Source organism: Puntigrus tetrazona, chromosome 16, assembly GCF_018831695.1.
Source record: "Puntigrus tetrazona isolate hp1 chromosome 16, ASM1883169v1, whole genome shotgun sequence".
Classification (NCBI taxonomy): Eukaryota; Metazoa; Chordata; class Actinopteri; order Cypriniformes; family Cyprinidae; genus Puntigrus; species Puntigrus tetrazona.
This window is the reverse complement of record NC_056714.1, coordinates 18,981,323-19,000,772: the sequence shown is the minus strand read 5'-3', so window position 1 is coordinate 19,000,772 and position 19,450 is coordinate 18,981,323. Positions and strand designations below refer to the sequence as shown.

The 19,450-nt window shown below is 36.3% G+C and overlaps 2 protein-coding genes and 1 long non-coding RNA gene across 5 annotated transcripts; 1 reads left to right on the top strand and 2 right to left on the bottom strand.

Annotated features, from left to right (window-relative positions):
* The first annotated feature begins 12,846 nt into the window (after positions 1 to 12,846).
* LOC122360016 lies at positions 12,847 to 15,370 on the top strand. 3 transcript variants are annotated; one of them, XR_006252755.1, is made up of 4 exons: positions 12,851 to 13,268; positions 13,413 to 13,525; positions 14,856 to 15,060; positions 15,230 to 15,370. It is a non-coding gene; the product is annotated as an uncharacterized LOC122360016 (long non-coding RNA). The 3 variants fall into 3 exon arrangements; XR_006252754.1 differs by having other exon boundaries at positions 12,854 to 13,268; positions 14,859 to 15,060; XR_006252756.1 differs by lacking the exon at positions 15,230 to 15,370 and having other exon boundaries at positions 12,847 to 13,268; positions 14,808 to 14,944.
* Positions 14,762 to 15,863, bottom strand: LOC122360015 (type-4 ice-structuring protein LS-12-like). The gene is made up of 4 exons (XM_043260295.1): positions 15,796 to 15,863; positions 15,637 to 15,706; positions 15,271 to 15,397; positions 14,762 to 15,067 (listed from the first exon to the last, which is right to left on the bottom strand). The coding sequence occupies exons 2-4, from the start codon at positions 15,680 to 15,682 to the stop codon at positions 14,848 to 14,850; spliced, it is 393 nt and encodes a 130-aa protein (XP_043116230.1). The 5' UTR covers positions 15,683 to 15,706; positions 15,796 to 15,863; the 3' UTR covers positions 14,762 to 14,847.
* Positions 15,864 to 17,667: 1,804 nt separating this feature from the next.
* LOC122360014 (type-4 ice-structuring protein LS-12-like) lies at positions 17,668 to 18,684 on the bottom strand. Its single transcript, XM_043260294.1, has 4 exons — positions 18,595 to 18,684; positions 18,412 to 18,481; positions 18,084 to 18,210; positions 17,668 to 17,975 (listed from the first exon to the last, which is right to left on the bottom strand). The coding sequence occupies exons 2-4, from the start codon at positions 18,455 to 18,457 to the stop codon at positions 17,756 to 17,758; spliced, it is 393 nt and encodes a 130-aa protein (XP_043116229.1). The 5' UTR covers positions 18,458 to 18,481; positions 18,595 to 18,684; the 3' UTR covers positions 17,668 to 17,755.
* Positions 18,685 to 19,450: the final 766 nt, after the last annotated feature.

The window sequence follows — 19,450 nt, the reverse complement described above, 5'->3', positions numbered from 1 at the left end:
TTTTCCCTGCAGAAAAATTGCTCTTTTACAATTCAGAAGACATTTTCATTAAGTATCAACTTTGTCGGTAACGTTTAATAACCCAATAATACGTTCAAACACGTTTAATAGCCCTTCAGAGTTAACCATAGCTAATGCATTAACTAGCATTAATAACAACGATCATTTTATTTCATGTTAGCTCAGGTTCATTCGATCTTAACAGATACAACTTTTGATTTCTTGAAATTAACATTAAGATTTTTTTATCGTTCTTATTAACTAATAACTAAGTTAAATAGCAAAGTTTATCTATTTCTCTTAAAATCTCACGTACATAAAAAATACAACCTCATTGGCATTGCACAAAGCTAATAATTGAAAGTGGATATATTAATATTTGAAGTCCTAGTCAGATCTTCAGATCTAGTCAGATGTCATTCGATTGCAGACTCTTGACATCAAAGACATCTTGAGTCATTTTGGGATAAAAATGTTGTTTGTTTCTCATTTCATTTTGTTCTCCTTGACACTGTGTAGATTTTTTATCTCATTGATATTAAACATCTTTTCCTTTGGTGTGTTACAGATCCAGCTGTGCTTGTTGTATTTTTCCATGTGATTTGTGCCTTCAGCTCGGAGCCACTCGAGGCTTTCTGCTACTGAAAGGGTACAAGAGGAGGATGGATGTTGTTGGCCGACTGCTGTGATTGCAGAGCCTCATCCCCCCATAAGGGATAAATATTGTGTCCCGCCTCCCTCTCAGAGAGTCTTCATACACGCAGCAGTAAGGTCATAGTGCCCTGACCACAATTACTGGCAGGACCCGAGCAGAGCCTTTTTCTGCTGCAATAAGGACATAGTGATGGCTCCAGACTTCCTCCTCTCTTTCCTCCTCATCAGGATCAGCAAAGATAGAAATGTAGCTGGAGATAGGGAGAAAGAGAGAGAGAGAGAGAACGAGGGGGCGAGTGAAAAATCCATCTATGGTGGTTTTCTATCCCGTGGCCCTAAAATGGCAACTCGAGAGTTTGGACGGTTCTCTCGTGCTCTTTAAAAGCTCAGCTTGTGAAGAGGCTTTTAAGACCATTTCGCAGATTCCAGACTCTATTATTGCCTCAGTTGTTTACCTCTTTACATCTAGCAGTGTACCTGTGTGCTTCCACAATCCATTGATTTATTTCAGCGCGTTCTCGCTCTTTTTGAAATGGTGAAAACCGTCAGCATGAGTAGAGGCCGGCTGTTAATACTCCCTCGGCGCGTTTTATAGAACAACTTAGAGAAACATCCACGCTGACCGTTACGCACCTCACGGGTCTTGTGAATTTAGGGAATAGTCTGACGGAAAACTTCAGATTCTGGCTGAATTTCTCTCCCTTGTGTTATTCCATCCAAACACTTAAAAAAAAGATTTGAAATCATATATTTGGCTTATTTTTAATTTCTTCTTTTGCGTTCAAGCTTAAAAATCTGCAGAAGCCATGTCATGTTATTCAGTAAGGACTGATTCGTGAATAAATTATTTAGATTATTTAGTGAATTGAATCAGTATAGAGACAGAATATTAATACATGACTTAGTATGACTCATGGATGACTTGTATGGTGCTTTTTTTTTTTTTTTTTTTTTTTACAGACTTCTTGTTTTTCTGTAAAAATGACTGTCATTTTTTTTTTTTCCGGTGTGCCCTCCCAGTCCATTAAAGTTAGGCGTAGGAAGTATCAGTGATTTTAAACAGGATATGCTGAACAAGTCTGTCAAGCCAATCAGAGCAGAGAATAATTCAATTACAGGCCAAATTCACCACTCCCACACAACAAAACTACTGCTAATGGCTGCAGCTTCCAAATAACAAAGAAGCAGACCTTTTTCAGAGACTGTTCAAAACCGAATAGTAGCGTATTGTTTAAAAACAGTATGAAGCAAAATGAAATATTCAGTGATACATGTTTCAAATAGCATTTTAAAAAGTAGTCATTTTATTTAAAAATATACATTTTGTCTTATTTATTTATTTATTTATTGTTAACAAGGGGTGTCCCTTTAAGTCTAAAATAAACACATATTTATGTTTTCACTCATTCATCAATTCGAAAATACATCTATTTACAAATATCTTGATTTTGGGGGTACAAAAAATACAATTTGTCACTAAAATAAATGTATATATTTATTTATTCATTCATTTTTAAATAATAAAAATATTTGTATTTATTTGTTTATTTATTTATTTTTTTATTTTTTTAAAAAATGTCCTTTTAGTGAATTTTATTTATTTATTTATTTATTTTTTACTTTTTTCTTATTCAGCGGTGATGAAGGGAGGTCTGATGGCAGAAGGGGAGAGTAGTGACCGGACTGCAGGTTACTCAATCCACATCAAACTAATGTCCTGCCACAGAGAGAGACCAGTGCGAAGTGGGCCGGAGTAAAAGCACTTCTGGAACCGGTACAAGGAAAGGCTTTTACACCTGCAGTGGTTAATATATGGATCTCCACACTATGCTGTCCTCTGACACGCACAATAAAGCAAACCGTTGACCTGCATGTGCATGCTGGATCTGCATATCTGGTTAAATTATGAGTAATGTCAAATTAAAATTACACTGTAAGCTTTGTGAATTTATTGCAGCTCCTAAAAAGCGACCTTTCACCCTCAGTCTGAAAAGATTGTATAGTGGTTCTTAAGCTCACCGAAGCACACTCTTCTTCTTTTCTTTTTTTAAACAAAGTTTTTCATGTAATTATGGAATATTTTTCTGTGTGTTGTTGTTTAGCAGGCTCTGTGGATTTTATTTGATTTCTGTGCTGTTGCTATGGTGATCTGATAAGTTGTTATGCTGCTTTAGATTTTGTCTAGAGTTGCTGTGTGATTAATCGCTGAGCAGTTGCTTTGGTGAATTGGGTATTAGCAGGTTGCATTGTTTTTTAGCTCTTTTCTAGGGTGTTGGAATGTGGTTGCTAAGCAGTTGCTATGGCAATCCAAGACAATTTCAGCAGGCTTTGTGTTTTAGGTGTTTTTCTACGGTGTTGCTGTGTCTATGCTGTGGTGATCTAAGACATTTTTAGCAGGCTATAGTGTTTTGGTTATTCACTAGGGTGTTGCTATGGTGATCTAAGACCTTTTTAACAAACTCTTCTGTTTTGTTTTTATTCTTGGGTGTTGCTATGGCGTTTTATGGAGTTTTTAGTGGGCTTTGGAGATTTGGTTGTGTCCTAGGGTGTCGCTATGGCATTGTAAAACAATGTAAAGAAGACTTGGACCATGCTCATAAACCTTCTTGTTTATTCATCTATGTTAATGTTAGTTAATAAAAAGATAATCGCTCAGTGTTTTTGTGTTACGTGATGTAGCCATGTCTGAGTAGGGGTGAGAAACATGGGCTGATGACATCCTCGTTTCAGAAAATATATGGATTGGATGTCCACACGAAACACAAAGGTGGCATTTTCAGATTTATCCGATGTGGGACCCGGTTTTTAAAAAAAAGGTTTCACTCTCACAAAACAACTGAATCCGTCTGGACAAGATGCCTATGCGATAAAAAATGCATTGATATACATCTAAACGTGTTTTCATGTGGACGAGGCTTTAGTTGTTTTCTAGGGTGCCGCTTTGGTGATCTAAGACGTTTTAGTGGGCTCCCATGTTTTGGTTGTTTTCTAGGGGGTTGCTATGGTGATCTGAGAACTCTTTATTAGGCGTTTGTGTTTTGTTTATTTTTAAGGGTATCGCTATGGTGACCGATGAAGTTTGTAGTAGGCTGCAGTTTTTTGGTTGTTTTCTAGGGTGTTGCTATGGTGATCTGAGAAGTTTTTATCAGGCTCTGTGGTTTGGATGCTATGGTGATCTGAGATGTTTCAGCAGATGTTTAACTTGTTTTTAGGGTGTTATGTGTTTGTTTGGGTGTTCTGGTTGGTAATACCACTTGTTATGGTATCCTGTGTCTTCAGCAGGGCCATGCTTTATTGTTTGTAGGGTGTTCCAATTGTTTGCTAGGGCATTGGTAGGTGATTGCTGGGGTGTGATGGGTTTATAGGGTGCAAATCAAAGCAAACAATGGACCTGCTTTTTAATGCACATTTCAGCTTTCGGATGGCCTGTTCAAAGCGATGTTTTTACAGACGCAAAGATGTTTTTCTATTGCAGGGTGTGGCCATCTCTGCCTCATCTTCCCCTAACATCAACTCTCTACCAGGAAGCAAACCCCATCAACACCCAAATCGCAGCGATCAGAGCAGCAGTGTTAGTGAGACTCGCTGGGGTAAACCTGGGATCGATTGGCTCGTGCTGCTGGGGGTTTTGGTAATGTAACTGTATCTAGGTTCTCTCATTAGGGACACGAGAAGCCCGTCTTCATGCAGATGAGCCGAAACTCGAGGAGCGCTTCGCCAAAGACTAATGAACATGCAGCATCTCCTCTCCCACTCTCCATTCTGACTTGCACTTACAGTTGTTGTCTCCATTTCTACTTCTTTCATACGTTATTAGCTCACTCTTACCATCTAATCTCCACTGCCCCTCTTAGCTGAAATTAAAGCATAATGATTTCATTATGTGTTTTTTTTTCATTCTCAAGAAGGCTCTATCATCAGCAGCAACGCTTCCTCGTAAATATTCTAATAAAGAAAGAGCAGAGGCAAGAGAGGAATCAGAAGCTTCACTCTGTATTGACTAATCCTATGTATCTCATCAAGTTCGGTCTCGGTCCGGATCCATTCAATTACAATAATGTATCATTATGAAATAGCCCAATTACATGACTGACCTCAATGCAAAAATAGTATTTAATTTCTTTAAATGAAAGGCTCCAAAAAAGCCCAAGGTTGTTTGGTGGATCTGAACACAGCTTCAGGGCGCTCAGGGTCGATTGCCATTCACAAGAAGACATGAAATGTCCAGCATCTCTGATCCTTGAAGAAACTGTACAAAAAAACCAAAACATGTATTTTCATCTGTCCATTTCTGCTTCAATAATAACTGGTTAGAAGAATATCAACTTTTTTTTTTTAGCTGTGCAGTTGCTTGCTGCTGGTAGAAGAAAAATTCAAAATTGTGACTTTTTTTTCACAGTTCTCACTTTTTTCATGCAACTCTGAGGTTATTCTAACTTTTTTCCCTCAGAGTTTGCGTCTCGCAATTCTTTCGAAAAAATGTATAATATTCACAACTTTGTATCTCATAATTCAGACTTTTTTTTTTGTTTTATCTGTCACAATTTTGCCATTTTGCTTTATGAATTAATTTTTTTATCTGTCATTCGATATGAATTCTGTATATCCCTTTTCTAAACTTTAATAAAGAAGAAAAGTCAAAATTGTAAGATGTACAAAAAAGGTATTGAAAAATAAGAATAAGTTGTGAGAATAAAATTGTGAGATATATGAATTGAGATATACAGTTAGAATTCCAAAAAAGAAAAAAAAACTGAATTCTGAATTAATATTTGATGACCTACTAATTATGAGTTAATTTAACAACAACTATATGCAAATTGTACAAATTGTTTTTTTTTATTACATTTACACATTACAAAATATATTGTAAAATAAGAGTGATGGCTGCTATTATCATCGTTTTAAATAATTTTAAATAATGTTTTAGTGATGGACTAATTTAGTGATGGACTAATGAGATTAAAAATAAATCTTTTTTATCTTCTCAGTGTTTGATGGAGATCCTTCGATCGGGTGCTTTAGCGTTTGGGGCCAAACATTAACCAAATATCTGGGTGAGTGCATTTTCTTTGATTAATCTCATAACCTACCCGAGGGTTAAAGGTCTGTGCGCAATATGCCTTGATGCATTATATTATCTTATGCATAATGATTTATTCATAAGGCCACAATGATTTGGCAGTAAATGGAAGCTATTCCTGAACACAACCGTGGAACGTTGCCTTTTTTGTCATTATTGGAAACTTACTGGGGATGTTTTGTTCCAGTGCAAGAGGTCGACTAGCCTGTGCATTAAAATCATCTTTAAACAAGTGCCATAGCTGCAATAATCTGACTGGACCAAGAACTGGACAGGAAGAACACTTTGACATCTGAGCGATAAGTAAAAATTAAGTAATTAAATTATATATATATATATATATATATATATATATATATATATATATATATATATATATATATATATATATATACATACATACATATCATTTTCAAAAAATAATGAAAAAAATATATATATATATATATATATATATATATATATATATATATATATATATATATATATTTTTTTTTATCATTATTTTTTAAATAATAAAAGCATTATCACAAGATTATTAAACTTCAACTAAAATGAAAATCCAAATAAATATAAACAGAACAAACACATGTTATGCAAACTAAAACATTTATTTTGGTCCAACCCATCCACATATGACTAACTAACCATAAAAGTAAAACATTTATTAAATAATTCTAATCACTAGCATCGTGTGCGTGTGTTTGAGAGCCACTTTAAGCTCTTTATTGTATGATTGGCTGTCAATTTTTGCATGATTCATCAGCTGGAGAAAAAAATAGCTCTGAAAGTGATTTCAGCAATATCAGTCTCGTGTGCTATTATATTTATAGTTGAGGTATGGACTTCCCTATTTTAATACAAATGAAATGATTGCAAATTCTGTGGTTATGTTTATTGTCCTTCAGTTTTAAATGCTGCTGTACATCGTGCTCTCCTCATTCCCTCACAGGAAGTGAAAGCTGTGTGCTGTGAATATGAGCAAGAGCCCTCAGGAAAACGTTTAGGAGTGTGGCATGACTCAATACCTAAGTAAGAGCAACGCTTTCTTGTTTTATATGGGAACAGTATGTCACATTTTAGAATGATTTCACAACTTTCAGAAGTATGTGATTTATTTTATTTAAATAACTTAGGATAAGTATCTCAGTCACAGACGCTGCGTGTCGTCTCCTGTGGGAATATAACACAGATGGGCATCACGCTCAAAAGCGGCCCGTGCTTGTTCACTTTTGAGATCAGATTCACAGACTTTCTCTTTCTCTCTGAAAAACAAATCTATAAATGGGCTTTTTCATCATATGACTCACTGATCCGATAATGAATCACTGACAGTTTCAGGAAAGAACTTAAGTCGGATGAGCTTGAATTGTCTTTATGAGAAGCTTTAATTCTGATAAAAAGACATTCAGGTCAGTGACCGAATTAGCAGTTATCTGCTTTTTGCTGTACGTCACTCATCGGGCTCATGACTAACTGTACTGTACTGTACTGTGTTTGCTTCAGGGCTTGAAAAGATTCAGTAAGAAATGAGTTTGAGATTCTAAAACTCTTTATTAGAGTTCCATTCAGTTCATCAAAAGTGACTGTAAAAACAGTCAATTTCAAATAAATGCTCTTTATGTATTTATTTATTGTACGTACGTTCCCGAATATTTCTATTATAGTTGCTAAAATATTGTCTTTGACTTGTCGTGAGTAAATGAGCATTGTGGTGCACTGGTATTTCATACCATGCAGCACATTTGAGCTCATCGGTTTTACTGTGTTTACTAGTCGCTACTGACCTCTTCAATTGTCTGTCTAAACACTCCACTGACCCTTGTAAGCAGATTTTCTGTTCCCGGTCAGAGCACGGCTGTGCCAACAGGGACAGATCGATAGCGGCCGAGCCTGACATTGATCATGGCTAGAGATAGTCTCATCGTTCAGATGTACTCGCAACATGTTTGTGTAGTGACTACATGAGCCCAAACCAGATTCTAGCAGATATCAATCACGGGTCGTCCAGCGTTCAGATCCCTCTGCCTCTGTTCTTCACAATCAAACAAACAAGATGTCAGCGAACGGAAAGAAAGAAGGATTAGATGCAACAGGGAGGTATTGGGAGGGAGTTTATGAGGAAAAATAATAAGGTGTGGGTGTGTGCGTGAGTGTGTGTGTGTGTGTGTGTGTGAGAGAGAGAGAGAGAGAGAGATGATTTGTGGGCCTCTCTAGTGTGCTAGCATTACAAGAATGGCTCTCATGGGTGGCATGAAAAGGCTCTTGATTGTAAGGAGTGGTAACTTGATATTCAAGCTCCTTGCCCTGATAGATTTATTTACATTCAGCGCCTCAGCCCTGTCTGGAGAGAGAGAGAGAGAGAGAGAGAGAGAGAGAGAGAGAGAGAGAGAGAGAGAGAGAGAGAGAGAGAGAGAGAGAGAGAGAGAGAGAGAGAGAGAGAGAGAGAGACAGACAGAGAGAGAGAGGGAGAGAGAGAGAGAGAGAGAGAGAGAGAGAGAGAGAGAGAGAGAGAGAGAGAGAGAGAGAGAGAGAGAGAGAGAGAGAGAGAGAGAGAGAGAGAGAGAGAGAGAGAGAGACAGAGAGAGAGAGAGAGAGAGAGAGAGAGAGAGAGAGAGAGAGAGAGAGAGAGAGAGAGAGAGAGAGTGATGATCATGTTTTGACTAAAGGCTTTTGTGCTTCTTACACAATTGCGCTAATTATTTAGGAACTGTTTTTATATTATTTGCCAGTATTAATGTGCTCTTATTAAGTTTAGAGCCTGCTACATTGAGCTTCTAGCAGGTCTATAGTACTTTTCCAAACCCATCTTTAACCCATTTAAATAGAAAGTGATGATTTATTAAGAGCAAATAGCCTTAATGGGACTTTGTTATTGTGGACTTTCCTTCAAATTCCAAAGTCTGTGAAAAAAATACTATCATTTTTGGTAAACATTATTTAAATAGTAATAGCAATAATTTAGAATAATGCGCATTATAGTTGCTTAAAATTAAATCCATAAAAAAAATAAACAAAATAAATGTTAACTGAAATCAGATCATTTTTCAACTGAAGTCAAAAAAAAGCTGTCCGCGATTAATCACATCCAAAATAAAAGTTTATGTTTAATATTTGTGTTTGCTCTGTTTATATGTATTTTGTATATATAAATACACAGTATATATTTTGATTATTTAATTATATATTTAGTATATATTTATACATTATTAGTATGTATTTTAATATTTAAATGTCAATATTTATGTTCATATAATTTATATTATAAATAAATATATTTAATATATATAATAATGAGATTTTTATTAATTAATCGTTTGCAAGCATTAATTATTATACATAGTTTGTTTCCTTTATATATTTATATAATATATAATATATATATATTTATATAATTATTATATATTCATATAATTTATATCATAAATATATTTATTATATAAAAATACTATATTTTTCTAAAACATATACATGCATGCGTATGTATTTACAAATATACACAATACACACACATATGTATTTTGTTAGCGAATTATCGCAATTAATCATTTGACGGCCCTAATTATTACACATGTTTTATGTTTGTGTTGTTTAGCTCTGACAGAACAAACAACAGCAGCTGGGATCAGCGATTCATTTAGAAAAAAGTACACAGTTTTCTCAACATCAGCCCTAAGTGAAAGAGAGAGAGAGAGAGAGAGAAAGGAAGAGAGAGAGAGTCCTCATTTAGGGCAGTGGACCTATTTAGCCTGACGACCATTAAATATGAATTAAAAACCACACAGGCCTTTTTGCCTCTAAAATGTCATTACGCATCTTTATGGCGAGCAGTTGTTGAATAAGCAGTTTGTGGGGCTCCCCGGGGTGATGCTGCTGCTGCTGCTGCTGGACGATGGCCACGTCTGGCCCCATGCATGGAGTACTAAAGGAAAGCTCCGGAAAATAAGCAGGGATAATAGCCACTGAAATGGAATTTACATTAAGAGCCCTAACGGAGTAGAACACTTCAGGTTTGGGCCGTCTGTGGGGCCGAGGGGGGCCGTGGGGGGCTTGAGTGGAGCTTCACCATTTCCTCAACTGGCTGCTGGGGAAAATGAAAATGAAATTGCAGCATTGGAAAAGCAGGTACATTAATGGAGAAGCGGCGCGCGCCCATCAAACACGTCTTGCCAAACAATCGCATGCAGCTGTACTTTAATATTAGAGCTGCACGCAAAAAAAAGTTGAAGGATTTTTACATGCGCTCGCGCTACGTCACGCTTTTAGATGTGCTAATCACACACAGCGTGATTAAACGAGACATTCTGTTAATATAACGTTTGAAAATATTAGTCTAGAACTGGAATAAGACGGCCTTATAATCTGCAAACTTAATTCAATTAAAAAGCAGTCACTGTTCTTTTAATTGAACACTCTTCAAATGAAAATAAGTCAAGAAAATCAGCTTTTCACATCGTGTGGAGGAAGTCAATATTTTGACTTTACCAGTTATGTTTCCAGATTACAGTTAAATCCTGGCGACAAATTAAAATCATCTAAAACAAGATGAATGAATTAGTGCAAAGTGGCGAAGATTGAAATGACTAAAACATGGCCAAATGTTTAATAATAAAAAGTAAAAGGTGTTTATTTTTAGATTTTTATACACACTACGGTACATACTTTTTTAACATGCTTTTCTAGTTATTACAGTTACAGAACCTTCTACATAACATTTAAAATTATATTAAAATGTATACACACACACACACACACACACACACACACACACACACATATATATATATATATATATATAGTTTTCTTTGCATACAAAAAATATTCTCATCACTATCGCCGTCTTTTTGTGCAGCTCCTTCCCCATCCACAAACGTTGTTGTGAATCTTCAAAAGCCAAAACAAGAGCCAACTTTTTATGCTTTTTTGATGTTTCTGCTGCAAAGCGCGCCAGGCTACCATCGCAGCCGTTGCTATAGCAACAGAAGACGCCCTCGGCTGCTTTTTTATAACAGACGCTGCCAGCATTTTATTTTTTTTCCGAAAATGCACGCTAGTCAACTTTTTCTTGCCAGAAAAGACGCCAAGTGTGAAAGAAGCTTTTACGGGTTTGGATTGACACGGGGGTGATTAATGACCAAACGTTTACTTTGGGGTGGAGTATCCCTTTAACACTTGATAGTTTTTTTTGTCTTCTGATCAGGATAATCATAATATCGCAATATTTTGTGCAAAATCATAGAAAACCCGCTATTTTATTTCATTTCATTTATGTTATATTAACAAAGCGTAAAGGAGCGTAACCAACTTTGATGATAGAAGTGTGAAAAGCGAATGGACTTCAGTTCTTCAGTTCTGAATTGTACGTGACCCTTGTAATTATTATATTCATAAACCAGGATATTTACAAAAAAAAACATGACACATTTTTGCACTTGCATGTCCAAAAAGCCATAACAATCCCATTGTTGCTCTTTTCTAAATGATGGTTAATTTTGCTGAATGGCAAAGGAACATTTTAATAAAAAGGTGTGGCCGAGTTTAATAATTCAGTCTCATTTTAATTTCCTAATTAAGAAGGAAATGCGGAAGGGGGAGGTGAGCGGGTCCAGAAGAATACAATTAATTTAATTGTCCTTTTTAATCTTGGAAACGCACATCCCAGCGAGCCAGTCGTTGTCTTTCTCAGCGTCTCGTGAAGTGCACCTGCCTCCTCTGTCAGTACAAAAGAACAATCCTTCACTGCCTGCCTCTCGCTCAACCGCTGGCTCTCTACTGTTTTCAAGTCTGTTCTCTAATTCACCTCTACTTTGTAGCTGAACCCATCAGTCATGGGCATAAAAGACCCACTGTGCCTCTCAGGACCACTGGATGTGTATTAGAGCAATTTAGTGTAATTTACATTTTGCTGCAGGTCCCATTGTGAAGACCTGTCTAAAACTCACTGGGGTGCGTCAAACTTGCCTTATGCGTTTCTTTTTTCTCCGCCGTTAATGGGCTGACCTCAACTTAATGAAAGAATGGTCTTCTAATTGCTACGCATTTCCCTTAGAAAATTGCACGTCTTTACCGCATAAGTTAAGTTGAATAACTATGGTTCAAAAAAAAGAACAAAAAAATTGCTGCATGCACTGTATATATATATATATATATATATATATATATATATATATATATATATATATATATATATATATATATATATATATATAATAAATTGATGAATAAATATATATATATATATATATATATAGAGAGAGAGAGAGAGAGAGAGAGAGAGAGAGACAATAAATATACTATAAAAAGTTGAACTATCAATATTTTTCATCATATAATTAATGAATCACTATCTATCTATCTATCTATCTAAAATCGTCTATTTTTCCACTTGTGTATTATTATTATTAATATTACATTACAGTAGATTTTCCAGTAGATTCAAAGTAGATTCAAATTCGATGGTATATTAAAATTATTGCAGTTAGTTAGCCCAAAGTGGCATCTTATAATAATAATCTTGCTCATGAAGAAATATTAAAGATTTACACCTATTTTATACATATATAGTAGATGAAAATGACATTTATTTTAACAGTTAAAATTATTATCCAAAAGAGTTTTACTAAATTCGCACAGAAGATGATCTCCATCACTGTTTAGTTCAGTACATCAAGTTTATTTGCTTTGCACTGCTCCTTTTAGCCCAAAAACAGCCTTTGGTTTCTAAGGAGGCCATTGTATTTCCTCCATCGCCTAGCAACTGTCACCAAGGCCAGCGCTTCATTGTTGCTGAGGCAAAGCTCTGCGTGCTGCACCGGCCGTCTTCACATTCATCTGCGCTCTTTGCATTACTGTATAGATTTGACTAAATGCATCTGATGCACAGGTATGTTAGAAAAACAAACACGCACTAAATGGCATAAATAATACTTAAAAACTGTTACGGATATCAAATGCACACTTGTGAAAGAAAACGCTTTAAAGAAGACGCCACCCTATAGAACAGATGAACTTATATACAGTGGAAAGAGAGGGCGGGACTTTTACGCTGAAAAGATTTTCAAGTAAATTTGCTTGACGTCATTTTTACACAATATCCTTGAATAGCACCTGTGTGCAGGGGGGGTGTCTGTCTGTCAGCTTTGAGTAAAAAACATAACCCATGTCTGCAAAACCTACCCATTAGTATCCACCACTGACCAGAGATGCAGAGCTTTCTTTGCACCCGGGGCCCTTCAGGACCGGACGTTTTTTCAAGAGATGAGACTCCTCGGGAAGCGTTGCTCCTATAGTCTTTCCAAAGCAAACCTGTAGCCTTGTTTCCCAATTTTCAGCTAAAGCACCTTGGAGTTTGTAGCAGTACTCCATTCATCTGGCCTCTGTTTTATTTTCAAGTGCTGCAGAGACTCCAATTATCAGCGGGAGCCTTATTTTTTCTTCCTTTTCTTTGCCTATTTTTCTTTCTTTTTCGTCAAAGGCAAGCCCTTTCAACTATAAACTGATCCCTGTGAGAGACGCACAATGGCCGTTCGTGGTGAGTACCAAGTGTTTTATTTTATTTTGAAGTTATTGTGACGGTCGGGACATACCTTAGTGTACGCTTTATTTGACATTAATTCTGCTGCCTTGAATCATCTGCTATATTTTAATTTTTCCATTTTTTTATCCATCCTTATAGGTCACCAGCTAGTCTTAGAATGAATGTTTCAGAGCATATGGACCAAGGAAAAGTAGATTAATGAGACAGAAAAAGGACAATCGTTGATTTGTATGTGCTTGTACATCATTCTGGTAAGTTTTTATCAATTTTTGAAAGAGGAAAATAAAATATTTTTATATCTTTTTAAGACATTCAACACTGTTTTACTGGTAATCCTCTATGAATAAAAGTGATTTCCTTTATTCGTTTTTTGTCAAATGATGCAATTTTGCTTTGGAATAAACACCATTTTACAGATATACCCCCTGAAAGGCGTTGAATTTCAAAGAGAGATACAAAAATGTGCTTTTTGAAGGCTGACGTGCATGAAAAGCTTGCTGTAGTTTATTTATCTCGCTGTACAAGGAGAAGGTCATGCGGACTCAGAGCGTGTCCCTCACGCCTGTGTGACCTTCACCAGATATTACATGGTACTAGGGATGTGAGCAGACAAACGACCAAATTATTGCTTCACAGTGACTTGAAACATCTGACAGATGTGTAAAAATCATTAATGTGAGCTCAAATGGGACAGTGACTGCAGTCTCCAGGCCAGGTGGAAGAGCAAAATCCTGACTGGAGAGCTTGTATGTGCATTTCTAAAGATATCTACAGTGGCAATGCATGCCTCTTTTAGTTGATTAATATTTGATTTTTGATTTTTGCCTTTTTTTATATTTTTTTTTAATAGCTTCCTCTGTAGTTAGTCGGAGATATTTTGAAGTCCATTGCCATGTGGAAGACTAGTGATTTTGTTGTTTTTATCACGTAAGACAACAAATCATAGTCTACCTCATGGCTCTGAGATGAACGTCTTCCACGCACACAGAAAACAAGCAGAGTTTATTTATTTACACTGCCCTCTGCTGCCGAATGAAATGACTGACATGAACTGTGGACATTCATTTGGAAATAAATGTACCTAAATTGCTTGAGTTGTTATTCAGATCTTTAGTATATAGTTTATGACACCTATAAGTGTTTCTGTATTTAAAGTATTTATATCTGCATTTATAAGCTGTCTCTATTCCTTGGCATAAAAAATATTCTGTAGTAAAATTAAGAATAGGGCAGGTTAGAGAAATTGGCAAACCTGGTCTTCTCTGAAATCATTTTTGTCATTCTTCGCATTTTTGGACATTGGATGTGAAATTAAAATATAAAAATAACACATATACTACTACTATAATATATTTTATTTTTCCCCACTGTTTTACTTTCGGACACGTTTAAAGCACTTGGAAAATTCTTCCTTCTGAAGGATTGATTTACATAATTTCAGATTTGTCAACTCAAACATGTGTTTGTGAGAAAAAAGGAGGTCTCACTTTGACCTTTAAATCACTTTTTTTATTATTTTAAATATACATAAAGAGAACAAAATGGAAGAGAACTAAGAAGGATTCCTGTGGTTTTACTGAGGAGGCAGGATGGCTTTGCTCTGGTCAGCCACAAACTTGAGGACATCTTCAACATGAGTCTGGACCAAGCCGGCGAGGGGGGCGACCTGAGCCTGGACGGAGGCGGCCAGAGGCTTGATGTGGTCTTCAATGTTGCTGGAGAGGGGCTTCAGCTGCTCCTGGAGCTTCTCAACCATGGGCTGAAACTGGGCTCTACTCTGCTCCAAGTAAGCGCTGCAACACAACATGAACAGTTCTTAAAAATTCTTCTTCCACTATGTAAATGTTCCATGGAACCCATTGATGCCAATAAAGAAGCTTTAGTATATATATAATGATCAGTAAGTTGAGTATCAGCTGAGTACTAATTGTGTCCTTCACTAATACTGTCATTAGTTTCACAGAGACAAAGAAGATAATGAAGCTCATGGACTTACTTGGCCTTGTTGGCCAGCTCGGGGCCCTCAACGTTCTTCAGCTTGTCCACGAGATCCTGGAAATACTTGGCGATCTTCTCCAGCTCAGCAGGAGCGTCTCTCTTGACCAGAGAAGCCGACTCAGAGCCTGGAACACGAACAGAGATGTTTGATCGATTCAGTCTTACATCTTAATTGGCATTACTCTCAGCCACTCAAGCTAAATGAGGTGAAAGGCTGTACGTTTCTACGGGGCACAATATTAGGTTAAGTACTATAAGATAAAATACCCACAACACGCATTGTTCTAGTTTCTGTCTGTGTTACTGTATTACATAAACGAAATATCTTGAGAACATCAGAAGTTAACATGGTTTAAAATCTCACCGATGGCCAGAGCAACAAGAAGAACTGCAATGAGGGAGAACTTCATGGTGGCAGGTTAGGTGAGATTTGCCTTAACAAAAAGAAACGATAATTAATGTATATTAAGAATCAACATCAGAGTTTGACATGATCATCGGTATGATGTAGCTGTAAACTTACCTTGTATCCAGGGGTTCTTAGGCCTGATGTTGTGATGGTGAGTTTTCTAAAAAACCCATGGGTTTTTATAGTCCTGGGATGCTGGGATTGCACCCGTTCAAAGGGTGACCTGTGCTGATGAAATCATCTGTACGTGCTAAACCTTTAGGCTTTACCTGACACTCGAGTGATTAAATCAAAGTTCAATAGTAATCTCTGTTTGTGCATTTTTGTGGGGTTTCAGTCACCTGATGACTTCATCAGTTTTAAAGACGACACTGCAGAAGATCCTGAACTGTCCTCTGTGTTCAGAATTAACCTGGCTCATTATCATACACAGATTTATTTTTCTGAAAATGCTGTTCATCTGATCTAAATACATCAATGCACAACTGCTTGTGTGGTGATTTCAGTGAGATGATGTGAATGTGTTGATATTTAGTTTTAGTCATAAATTTCATCGAGCCTTTACCTAAACAACATTGTACATCTTGGGTTTTTCTTACTTTCTTTCATACGAAACTGTCTTATAACTGTATTTGAGTCTGATTTTACGTGCATAAAATATTTGAATGCAGTAAAATTAGGTTAAAACAGTCACACTGGTAACAAGGCCTATTAAATGCTGTTTTAATTATGTTTCATTGCGTTTCATTATGTTTTAGTCTTTGTCATTAAGAATTAGGATATATGAAAGTAAAACTTGAGAACTGAAAATGAGAAGGTAACTTTAAAATCCTGATTACATTAGTTTTCTGTTAAATTAGTACAGTTGTAATTAGACAGTTTTCCTTGTTTTATATTGTAAATTGTATCTAAATGCATTTTTACTGTGTTTAAATGCAATGATTTAGTTTGACAATGCTCTAAAATGTGAACTGTAAAAACCTGTTATTAAACTCAGTTTAGACTCAGGAACACCCAAGTGTTGCAATACGATTGCTAAAGTGTTCTGCATGGTTGCTTTGTTTTTGTGATATGATCATATGCTTTGAGGTAGCCTATCATTTATGTCAGTAGCACAAATGGTGCCCATGCTAAAACAAGTTACAAGTTACTGTTTTATTACTGAATTTGTTCAATGTAACAAACATACTTTAAAATTTGTGGACTCTTCTCATGTGATTTATTGTTGTCTGTTTGCTCGTGGCAACACCTCAGCAGGGCAGACAATAATTGTGATCGATCAAATGGATAAATATCAGCTGAGAAGTAAACTTTTTTTGGTGTTCAAGTAGGATATTAAAGCCAGTTGATATGATTCTTATCTATCGCCACTTTTATCTTGCTGAAAATTCACCTGGGCGTATTTGCATAAACATATTTGACCAACTGGTTATACAAAGGGTACACTACCTAATCAGTTACACTTTTCACATTAGACCAGTTTTGCCCCTTATACAAATTAACCATGATTTTTTATAGTAGAATTGGTAATGTAGTAACTGTTTTTGTGTATGTGTGTGTGTGTATGTGTGTGTGTGTTTGATTATTGCATTAATCAACATTTGTAGAACCACATTACTACCTTTTTTTACTACTAAATCCATGGTTAATCTATGGTTAGTCTAGCAAAACTATAGTTAATTTGTGGTTAAATATAAATAATAGCCAGTCTTAAAGAAAAAAAAAAAAGATGACTTTTTAAGACTAGTCTAAGCAGTTTATGCAACCAGTCCACGAGTTATCTTATTTGGTAACAAACAAGCAAAAGTATTAAACATGCTACCCTCAAATCATCACCCACTATATTTAAAACAAACAATGTACAATACGTTCTCAATATGTGTGAAGTTTTCTAAATAAATATGTATTTTTTTATTTATATATTACATTTTCATCTTTGTTCGCTTACAATGTAAGACAACTGAATAACCATCCAGCACAAAGTGGTCAGTTTTTAATCTTTTTTATTATTTCAAACACACCAGCATACATACTTAGAGATTCTGTCAAAATGGAAAAGAACTAAGCAATGGTTTTACTGAGGAGGCAGGATGGCTTTGCTCTGGTCAGCCACAAACTTGAGGACATCTTCAACCTGGCTCTGGACCAAGCCGGCGAGGGGGGCGACCTGAGCCTGGACGGAGGCGGCCAGAGGCTTGATGTGGTCTTCAATGTTGCTGGAGAGGGGCTTCAGCTGCTCCTGGAGCTTCTCAACCATGGGCTGAAACTGGGCTCTACTCTGCTCAAAGTAAGCGCTGCAACACAAACCAAAGAGGATTTTTTTAATGAAATCAATTCAAATATATCATTGTGCTAATCATTCACAGCTGAGATGATGATTCCACCACAGTGCATGGACTTACTTGGCCTTGTTGGCCAGCTCAGGGCCCTCAACGTTCTTCAGGCTGTCCACGAGGTCCTGGAAGTACTTGGCGATCTTATCCAGCTCAGCAGGAGCGTCTCTCTTGACCAGAGAAGCCGACTCAGAGCCTGGAACACGAACAGATTTGGTTGATCAACACAGCCTTGCGTTTTTACTCTCAGCCACTCAAGCTAAATCAGTGTTAAGTACTAATAAAATGCACACAATGTCATAGTTTATGCAATTTAACTCCTTGACTAACTCAGTTACCACGTTACAAAACAAAATACCCTGAGAGCATCACAAGTTAACATGGTGTAAAATCTCACCGATGGCCAGAGCAACAACAAGGACGGCAATGAGGGAGAATTTCATGGCTGCTGGTTGAGTGAGATTTTCCTGAACAGAAAGAGACAATAATTTCAGTTTCTGGTCACATCCGCATAAATTCACATTAAGAGTCAACCGCAGAGTTTGACATGACCGTGCATATAATGTAGCTGTCATCTTACCTTGCTTCCAGGGTTCTTGAGCTGATGGTGTGTTCTCCAAAGAGCCGAGGGCTTATATAATCCTGGGACAAGTTCAAAGGGTGACCCGTGCTGATGAAATCATCCACACGATGAACCTTTAGGCTTTTCCTGACACTGAAGCGACTGAATCAAAGTTCAGCAGTAATCTCTTTTTACTCTTTGTGCTCAAATTATGCATTTTGTGATGCTTTAATTCACCTGATGAGATCACTTCTATGTGAAAATATGTGAGGGAATATTAAATGTTTAATATTAGACCAATCATTAGACCATTCATTAATAAAACACATTTCGATGTCTTTTTCTATCTGGTGTTCAAACTCCCAGGTGCTTAAACACTGGAAAGATAAATCTACTGTGTATGACCGATACAAATTCTTATTTAAGTGAACAGTTCTTTATTTATGTTCCTACTTTTAATCGAACGGAAACCTAATCCTAATAATCCTTAATAAATCTATGTTGTAGAGTTTCATAAATTTCATAGATGTCACTGGAGTTTTTACAGGGGGACTGAGGAAAAGTCAATCAAGTTAGTGGGAATAAGTGTATAAAATTAATAAATAAATCAAATTAAGGTTAAAAAAATGCACTCAATAAATTAAATAAAACACTTTTAATAGATAAATGAATGCATATGCATATAATGCATATACAGTATATATGTGTGTGTGTGTGTATAATAACTAAATATTTTCCCAAATATATTTTACACATTGTGTAAAAAAATTGGATGGGGTTCCTCATTATTAGGAGTTCCTTGGCATCTAAAAAATGTACATACTAAGTCGACTTTGAATGAAGAAAAGTAGTGACGAACAATTAGCAGACGTCA

Coding starts and splice junctions, on each gene's coding strand:
- LOC122360014 (XM_043260294.1), bottom strand. CDS start 18,457: ATGAAATTCTCCCTCATTGCCGTCCTTGTTGTTGCTCTGGCCATCG. Junction 18,211..18,411: donor TGTTGTTGCTCTGGCCATCG/GTGAGATTTTAC, acceptor TTCGTGTTCCAG/GCTCTGAGTCGGCTTCTCTG. Junction 17,976..18,083: donor GAGCTGGCCAACAAGGCCAA/GTAAGTCCATGC, acceptor TTTGTGTTGCAG/CGCTTACTTTGAGCAGAGTA.
- LOC122360015 (XM_043260295.1), bottom strand. CDS start 15,682: ATGAAGTTCTCCCTCATTGCAGTTCTTCTTGTTGCTCTGGCCATCG. Junction 15,398..15,636: donor TCTTGTTGCTCTGGCCATCG/GTGAGATTTTAA, acceptor TTCGTGTTCCAG/GCTCTGAGTCGGCTTCTCTG. Junction 15,068..15,270: donor GAGCTGGCCAACAAGGCCAA/GTAAGTCCATGA, acceptor GTTGTGTTGCAG/CGCTTACTTGGAGCAGAGTA.